The sequence below is a fragment of the Lichenostomus cassidix genome, chromosome W, assembly GCF_008360975.1.
Source record: "Lichenostomus cassidix isolate B80296 chromosome W, HeHo_3.0, whole genome shotgun sequence".
NCBI classification, from domain to species: domain Eukaryota; kingdom Metazoa; phylum Chordata; class Aves; order Passeriformes; family Meliphagidae; genus Lichenostomus; species Lichenostomus cassidix.
The window spans coordinates 389466-399039 of NC_139510.1; the positions used below are offsets into that span (position 1 = coordinate 389466).

Genomic DNA, 9574 nt, shown 5'->3' on the forward strand with positions numbered 1-9574 from the left:
AGGCTTGGGAAAAGTTTTCAAAACAACCCGCGTTTCTCTCTGCGGCTAAATGTAGTTAAAGCGACAGGACCACAATTTTTCCTTGAGCATATAAGCCAATGATAGGGGATAAAGATTATCAAAACATCACTCCATGACATTCCACCCCTTATTCCATATCGTTGGCTTAAAGCCCACCCTAACATCTTCCAACTTTAAACACACACATATATATACACATATATTCATACATACACATATACATATATACACATAACTATGTACAAATAATGTCATTCAGTAAATGGTGATATGTTGCCATCCCAACCTTAAATGTGGCCCTCATCCAAAATTGAATTTCCATGTGGGACACATTGTGTTTCTCCATCTTCCTGCATTACCCACCAAGTACACCCTGGTCCATGAGCAAAGACAACCCAACAGATGGGTTTGTCTTTATGTGATGCAGAATTAATCCAGACAGTTTTCCCTAACAAGCCTCTGGCATGTACTGCTGGGACCTTATCTCCATCCACTGTATGTAGAAGCTCAGATTGGGCAGGACCTGCTCGGTTGATGGAGCCTCGGATATTGACTAACCAGGTGGCCTCTGCTAAATGTCACTCCCAATTCTTATAAGTTCCCCCGCCCAGTGCCTTCAAGGTGGTTTTTAACAGTCCATTATACCGTTCCACTTTGCCAGCGGCTGGTGCATGATAAGGGATATGGTACACCCACTCAATGCCATGGTCTCTAGCCCAGTTGCTTATGAGGCTATTTTTAAAATGAGTTTTGTTATCTGACTCAATTCTCTCAGGGGTACCATGCCTCCACAGGACTTGGTTTTCAAGGCCCAGCATGGTGTTACGGGCAGTGGCATGAGGCACAGGGTAGGTTTCCAGCCACCCAGTGGTGACTTCTGCTATAGTGAGCACATAGCGCTTGCCATGGTGGGTTTGAGGCAGTGTGATGTAATCAATCTGCCAGGCCTCTCCATACTTGTATTTTGACCACCTTCCACCATACCACAGGGGTTTCACCCGCTTGGCTTGCTTGATGGCAGCACACATTTCACAGTCATGGATAACTTGAGAGATGCAGTCCATGGTTAGATCCACCCCTCGGTCTTGTGCCCACTTATAGGTGGCATCTCTGCCCTGATGGCCTGAGGCATCATGGGCCCATCGAGCTAGGAATAAATCTCTCTTATGCTGCCAATCCAAGTCTACTTGGGACACCTTTATCTTTGCAGTCTGATCTGCCTGTTCATTGTTTCGGTGTTCCTCATTAGCTCGACTCTTGGGGACATGAGCGTCTATGTGGTGGACCTATATAGGTAGTCTCTCTGCCCGGCTAGCGATGTCTTTCCACTCTCCAGCTGCCCAAATTGGTTTTCCCCTATGCTGCCAACCAGCCTTCTTCCACTTTTCCAGCCAACCCCATAGAGCATTGGCTACCATCCACGAATCAGTATAGAGGTAGAGCTTTGGCCATTTCTCTCTTTCAGCAATGTCCAGAGCTAACTGAACAGCCTTGAGTTTAGCGAGTTGACTCGATCCACCCTCTTCTTCCTTAGCTTCGGCAACCCGTCGTGTGGGGCTCCACACAGCTGCTTTCCATTTTCGTTTTGTCCCTACAAGACAACAGGAACCATCAGTGAAAAGAGCATAGCATGTTTCATCTGCTGGCAGTTGGTTGGATGGTGAAGCTTCCTCCGCACGAATCACCTTTTCCAGCTCCTCTTCCTCAATAAGACTAAAATCTTCACCTTCAGACCAATTTGTAATTATTTCCAAAATCCCAGGGTGATTCAGATTTCCCATACAGGCGCGCTGTGTGATAAGGGCAATCCATTTGCTCCATGTGCCATTGGTGGCATGGTGAGTAGAGGGAACCTCTGCTTTAAACATCCACCCCAGCACCGGTAGTCGGGGTGCCCGGAGGAGTTGTGCTTCTGTGCCAATTACCTCTGAGGCAGCTTGGACTCCTATGTATGCTGCTGAGATTTCTTTCTCTGTTGGAGTGTAGTTGGGTTCAGACCCTCTGTAACTTCGGCTCCAAAATCCCAGTGGTCGGCCTTGAGTCTCACCAGGCACCTTCTGCCAAAGGCTCCAGGACAGACCATGGCTCCCAGCTGCAGAGTACAGCACATTCTTTACCTCTGGCCCTGTCCTGACTGGGCCAAGGGCTACTGCATGAGCAATCTCCTGCTTGATCTGGGTGAAAGATTGCTGCTGTTCAGGGCCCCAGTGGAAATCATTTTTCTTACGGGTAACCAGGTAAAGAGGGCTCACAATTTGGCTATACTCAGGGATGTGCATTCTCCAAAACCTATGGCTCCCAGGAAAGCTTGCGTCTCTTTCTTGTTGGTTGGGGGGGATATTGCAGTGATTTTTTTGATAACTTCAGTAGGAATCTGATGCCGTCCATCTTGCCACTTCACTCCTAGGAACTGGATTTCTTTGGCAGGCCCCTTGACTTTGCTCTTTTTGATGGCAAAACTGGCTTCCAGGAGAATCTGGATGATTTCCTTTCCTTTCTCAAATACTTCTTCTGCTGTGTCCCCCCACACAATGATGTCGTCAATGTGTTGTAAATGTTCTGGAGCCCCACCCTTCTCCAATGCAGCCTGGATCAGTCCATGACAAATGGTGGGACTGTGTTTCCATCCCTGGGGCAGTCGGTTCCACGTGTACTGCATGCCCCTCCAGGTGAAAGCAAACTGAGGTCTGCACTCTGCTGCCAGAGGAATGGAGAAGAATGCATTTGCAATGTCAATAGTGGCATACAACTTTGCTGCTTTGGACTCTAGCTCATACTGGAGCTCCAGCAGGTCTGGCATGGTAGCACTCAGAGGTGGAGTCACCTCATTCAAGGCACAATAGTCCACAGTCAATCTCCATTCTCCTTCAGATTTTCACACAGGCCAGATGGGGCTGTTAAAGGATGAATGGGTCCTGCTGACCACCCCTTGGCTCTCCAGCTCACGGATTAGTTTGTGAATGGGAATCACGGCATCACGATTTGTCCGGTAGTGTCGGCGGTGCCCAATCGAGGTCGCAATCAGTACTTGTTGCTCTTCCCCTTTCAGAAGTCCTACTGCAGAAGGGTTCTCTGATAGTCCAGGCAAGGTGTTCAATTGCTTAATGCCCTCTGTCTCAGCAGCAGCTATCCCAAATGCCCACTTGAGTCCCTTTGGGTCTTTGAAATATCCATTTCGGAGGAAGTCTATACCCAAAATACATGGAGCCTCTGGGCCAGTCACAATGGAATGTTCTCACCACTCTCTTCCAGTCAGGCTCACCTCAGCTTTCACCAGGGTCAGGTCTTGTGATCCTCCTGCAACGCCGGAAATAGAAACAGGTTCTGCCCCCACATGTCGCGATGGAATTATCGTGCATTGTGCACTGGTGTCAACTAAAGCCTCGTATTCTTGTGGCTCTGATGTGCCAGGCCACCGAATCCACACTGTCCAAAAAATAAGATTTTCCCTGGCCTCTACCTGGCTAGAGGCAGGGCCCCTCTAACCATGGTGGGCATGCGTATTAGAGGTTCCTTCAAGGGAATCGGACATGTTGACTGGAGCTACTTCCCTTCTGGTGGAGTTCCCTCTCTGAGTCTTGCCCTCCTTCAATTCATGCACTCATCGTGCCAGGACAGTAGTGGGTTGTCCATCCCACCTGTTCATGTTTTCTCCACTGTCACACAGGAAATACCACAACTCACGTCAAGGGATATATCCAGTTCTCATAGCTGAGAAGCGTCTGCGTGGGGTAACAGAACCTCTGATTTGTACTGCCAAAATTTGGAGAAGGCTGTCTTTAATCTCTTTACTGAGTTTCTCATGATTCTCCTCTATCTTTTCTAGTTTCTGCAGATTTGTTTCTACTGCGGAGATTCTTGCATTCATTGGGCTATGCACGACATCTGCATACGCTCGGAGCTTCCTTGTTATATCACGCACGGTCTCATGCCCGTCATCTCGCTTCATAATTGCTAAAGCAGAAGCATACTCTGATGGCCCAAGCTTTAGGAGTTTCCGCCACATCACAGGTGTACATTCTATCCTATCTGGGTCCATAATCGGATCTGGGTTTCCTATGTCCTTTGAGAAGACAATTTCTACCACTGCCATTTCTCTCAAGCGTTGAATCCCTTGTTCTATGGTTCTCCACTGGGTTTGTTGCATATAGAGATCGTCAGGATGTAGGTATCTTCCCCTTGCAGCTCCAATAGCTCGCCTCCAGAGACTGCAGCAGTCAGGCCCATCTCGTATAGTTTGGTTGATATTTGGGTCACGTGACACAGTCCCTAAATGCCTTGCTTTAGTAGGATCTAGAAGTGTAACATTACCTGCGGCATCCCAAAGACGGACTAACCAACTAATTACAGGTTCATCATCTCGTTGGACATCATCTTTTCTTAGGCTGTGAAGGTCTCTCACATTCATGGATTCAACAATGACCTCTGACTTAGTTGCTGACCTTGAGGATCCCTCTCCACTGTCATCTGAGCGATCAGTCTTAACTTGGGCTTTCCTGCTTCTTGTAACAGGAGCAACTGCCACTGGCTTAGGCTCCCTTACTTCCTGTTCTATAATATCTGACAGTGTACGATAAGCATATGCCAGGGCCCAACATATTGCACTGCAGTTGTCTCTGCACTTCTCTTTCAGATACTTCCCCACCTCAGCTGGTCTCAGGATTTGTCCAGGGGGAAATTCCCAGTCCATTGGGTCAGAGAATTTCTTTAAAGTTTTATCTATGTCCTCTCAAATTCCACACCATTCAAATTTCCTCTCATCTAGATTAGGTGCCTGCTCCTGCTCAGCCTCTCTGGACTTCTCAGCCCTCATTCTGGTAAAGCTGAACATCATATACATGGAACCTACCAGGTAAAGCACCTGTACAACCAAGTTAATGGTCTCTTTAACATCCAGGGGAAACTGAATATTCTCAAGAGATGATATACCAGATTTAAAGGGAAAGAGATGGGTGAGTGTGGCTAGCACAGTTTTTCCCATGAGAAGTTTTCTTGTGTTTTGTAAATAAAGATAAAGTTTGGATGTTTTTGGAACAGTGTCCCAGAACTTGGGCAGTGCAGGCCTGGCCAATCAGGCCTGGGGGAAGGCTTCTGACTGACCAATCTGGGTGACTTTTGAGAACTCTATATATGTGATGAAATCAAAACAATAAAGGTCATTCCTTCTTGCCACTGAGAACCGATGCATTCATTACTCTGCTAGCTGCTCAACAGCAACAGGTGAGGAGCCAGGAAGCTTCACCCTCTACTTCTCTAGCAGGTTGGGTAATATTACTAACAAAACTCCAAAACAGGTTACTAAAACTAGAGGAGGAAAGTAACAGAGCATGTACATCTTTAACTGTTTCCCATACCTTCTTACAGATCGTCAGTATCACACACATTACTATAACAAGCCGGAGTCGTGTCCCTGATTGGTGGAAATTATACATTGGGGACAAGATTGCCCCTACCTGATGGTAGGGAAACAAACCTATGTGCCAAACAGACAGTATTGCATCAAACAACCTCCCATCAAACAGCATAGTGACTACTGATGGCTGTAATTCAATACAAAGCGTTTAAAACCAGAATGTAATTATTAGGGGTTTTTTCTTCACTTTCTCTAACCCCACAAAAGGTGAAGAACAAGTAATCAAGGCCCCCTAAGTCGGATGCCAAATATTGTCCTGGATTAATGATAAAACTTTCTCTCCTCCGAGAGTGAAGGGCTCTGACACCCCCTCCCCCACCCACAACAGAACCTCTTAGATGGAAGTGAAGAAAAAACTATTTATTTAACAAAACCACGCAGAGTGCTCTGCAAGGCACAGGGGAAGGGGAAAACCAAGGTGAAAAGGAATTATTCAACCTGATTAAAAAGTCCTTTTCTGCAGACACAGCCCCTCTCCTCCTCGCGCCCCCCCAGGGCTGGGTGGAGCTCCCTGAGAGCTCTGCTGTCCTCTGTCCCTCTTGGGTCTCCAGGTGACAAAGCAGATGGAAGAAAAGGGGTCCAAACGGAGGAAAAAAAAAAAGAACCGGAACAGAGCTCACTGCTCACTCCGACCTCCGTCCAGTGCGCAGTCTCTGCCGAGGGAAGAATCCTCCCCCGAAGCGAGGCTTGGGAAAAGTTTTCAAAACAACCCGCATTTCTCTCTGCGGCTAAATGTAGTTAAAGCGACAGGATCACAATTTTTCCTTAAGCATATAAGCCAATGATTGGGGATAAAGGATTATCATAACATCACTCCGTGACACCATCATACCCCAGTATCTGTGGAAACGCAAGCACACCCATGACCCCAAGAAATAAGCTCATGTGGGCCTTCTCAGGTGTTTGCAAGTAGGTTCTGTACCCATACCTTCGCCCGGGGCAAATGCAACTCGCCTGACAACTGCAATGAGAGAAAATGGTTCAAAATCACAGGATTATTTGAATTTGGTGGCACTGTAAGGTGATTGATTGTGTACAAAGCTTTTTCCAATGGTCTCTGTGGTGTTTCCCCATGCATTCCTCCTTTTTGCCTTTCCAAGACATGCTTCAGAGTACCGTGAGAGTGTTCAACAATGGCTTGGCCAGTAGGAGAGTGCGGAATACCGAATTTATGGTCTACACCCCATATGTGTAAGAACTGCCATGTCTTCTGTGAGGCGTAGGCAGGACCGTTATCGGTTTTAACAGCGGCTGGCACACCCAGGACCGAGAAGGCTAATTTCCAATGGGCAATGGCATCACGACTTTTTTCTCCAGTATGAGCAGTTGCCAACGTAGCTGAGGAGAAAGTGTCAATAGTGCACATACTTGAATCAGCCAAATTCAGGAATGTGTGTCACATCTGTCTACCACAACTGCAAGGCCTTTAGACCTCTGGGGTTCACCCCTGGTGGCAGAGGAGCAGCGAGTCCGTGGCAGTCAGCACAAGCGCTGACAATGTAACGAGCCTCAGTTGGCATCAATTGAAACTGCTTCTGCAGGGTATGTGCACTCTGATGAAAGAAACCCTGCAATGCCTTGGCTTGTGCAATTTTGTCAGGCTGAGGTGCCACCCATGCAGGGTTGGCTAGCATGTCAGCCCTGGCATTGCCTTCTGTTATAAAACCTGGAAATTTGGTGTGGCTTTGAATGTGCAAAATATAATATGGATGCACTCGAGCCTGAATCGCCTTCCACAAGGTTCGCAATAGCTAAAAGAGAGCCACATTATTGACTTCTTTTAGAAGTGAACAATCTAAATGTTTGGTTACATCCGCTACATAAGCAGAGTCAGTGACCAAATTCAAAGGCACCTGAGAGAACCGCTGAAAAGCCATGGCAACTGCCTTCAATTCAACCAGCTGGGCAGAGCCTGTCTCGTGGCTTTTCAGCACTTGCCACTCAGATCCTTCCTTCCAGGTAACAATGGCCTTTCCTGTTATCCCAGAACGGTCCGTGAAGACGGTGGGTCCGTGAACTGGCACCCTGTGGCTAGCACAGGTCTTTCCCATGAGAACTTTCTCCTGTGTTTTATAAACAAAGATAAAGTTTGGATGTTATTAAAACAGTGTCTCAAGATTTGGACAGTTCAGGCCTGGCCAATCAGGCCTAGGGGGAGGTTTCTGACTGACCAATTTGGGTGACCTCTGAAAAGTCTATATAGGTTGGAATCAAAATAATAAAGCTCTTTTTTCTATGCCACGCTGAGAATCTGGGTCTTTTTCTCTGCTAGCGGCTCAACAGCGACATCTGGTGACCACCGACTTGTACTGCGCGCAATTGCAGGTACACAGCAGTCTTGCCCCCAGGCCCGGATCCCCCCCCCACCTGTCCTGAGGCATGGCTGATTCTGATACGGACATGGACCCCCCGTTCCTGCAGATGGACTCTTGCGGGCCTTTCTGGAGGTCTCTGAGGATGACCCTGCATCCGATCAGACGCCTCGGGTCGCTCGGGCCTTGTTGGAATGGGTCGCGGGCCACGTGTCCCGGGCCGTTTGGGATGTGGCGCTGGACTGTGATTTTTGGTTCATGGTCGGCCGCGCTCTGGCCATGGAGTGGATGCGGGGAGACAGGTCTACGGTCCGCTTCCATGGGGTTTGGAGAGACATTTGGGATGCTTTGGAAGGACAGGCATTCTATGACTCGCAGCTGTGGGCTTGCACGGGCATGGAACCCCTGTTCTCGGCCGTGGGGGGGAGTGTGAAGGACGCGCCGACCCAGACGGATTCTGAAGTCCCATCCCTGGGGGCGGATGCAGCCGCGAGGCCTCAGTTTGTTTCTCCAGCTGACCTACCGAAGCGCACTTATGTCCACCCGACGGAGCAGCTGGCCGGGTTGCAGAAGACTGGAGGATCGCGGGCCGGCTCTGACACGGCCGCTGCGAAGGTCCCCCCGCCTTTGCCACCGCGAAGTGCGCAGCCTCAGAACCCCCCCCTCCCCTGCGAAATGGCGCTGGGATGCCCCTCCCCCGTGGGCAGCCGGGATGTGCGGCGGGGGCTGGTGGGGTGGGGGTGGGGAGTGCTGCAGGGAACCGGGAGTCGCAGCTGCTCACTTTGGCTGCATGCCAGACGCTTGCGGCTGCGGAGGTTCCGATTCCGGATCTGCCGGTGGTTTCGGCCAGCACGGGGGTTTCCGCGCTGGCGGCGGCTGGCTCGGGAGAGGCGGGCGTTTTGCCGAGCCCGGCCGCAGGCGCGGCCGATCCCGTGGTGTCGGGGCCGTGCGAGCAGGCGCCGGTTCAGCCGCTGGCTGCGGCTGGAGCCTGGCAGTCAGAGTCGCTCCCCGGAGCGGTCGTGGAGCCGGAAGGGGAGCCGCCGGCGGGCGGTGCTTCCCTTGCAGGGGCTTTGATTGGCGTTCCCGTGGGTGCGGGGCCGGCCTGGCTTCCCTGCGGCTCGGCGGACGCGGCGTCCGTGCCGGGCGCGGCGGTCTTTCCTCCCCTTTCGTTTTTCCATGATTTATGTTATCAGTTAGGTCTCAATATTCAATCAGAGACAATGTCCAATTAAGTATACTTTGATTCATTTAAAGCAAGCGAGTAGTGAGCAAAGCAGTGCTGGGCGGCCGGAGAGTCTGTGCTCTGCCCAAGACACCGCACCAAAATAGTCAGAGTCCCTCCTTTTTATGCAGTCTCTATTTTCTGGCCATGTATAGCTTCCGGAGTTGGTACAGGCCTGCGTTGTAATATTGCTAGTGGGGTCTTCTTCTGCCCTTCGGTGGTCGTGGGAGGCAGACTCCACTTCTTTCTCACACGTTCGCAGTACCCCCCCCCATGTGAAATTCTACAAACAGCCCACTCCCAGCAAATACAGGATACAGGATGTGCAGCATAGAGGCCCCCTTCCTTCTTTTATTTGGCTATGTGAACAAACAAGATGCAGGGTTGGGGTCTCTCTTCCTCTTTCTTGTGGTTTTGCGAACCAAGTTTTACTTATCACAATTGACTGGCCGAGGTGGCTGAAATTCGGCAGCGGATGGAGGTCTGTTCGTGCAGGCCCCACGGTCCGTGTGGGGCTGCCCAGGGAGTCCATCCCCCGGGTCCCCGGATGGGATCTGGACTTCCTGGCGGCCCGGCAGCCGGCTTGGTGCCGGCAGCGAGGGGACG

General features: G+C 50.1%; 1 protein-coding gene across 1 annotated transcript; it reads right to left on the reverse strand.

The window, feature by feature from the left end:
- Positions 1-3706: 3706 nt before the first annotated feature.
- Positions 3707-4834, reverse strand: LOC146425274 (uncharacterized). Its single transcript, XM_085041414.1, has 2 exons — positions 4821-4834; positions 3707-4523 (listed from the first exon to the last, which is right to left on the reverse strand). The coding sequence occupies exons 1-2, from the start codon at positions 4832-4834 to the stop codon at positions 3707-3709; spliced, it is 831 nt and encodes a 276-aa protein (XP_084897540.1).
- Between the last annotated feature and the right edge of the window lie 4740 nt (positions 4835-9574).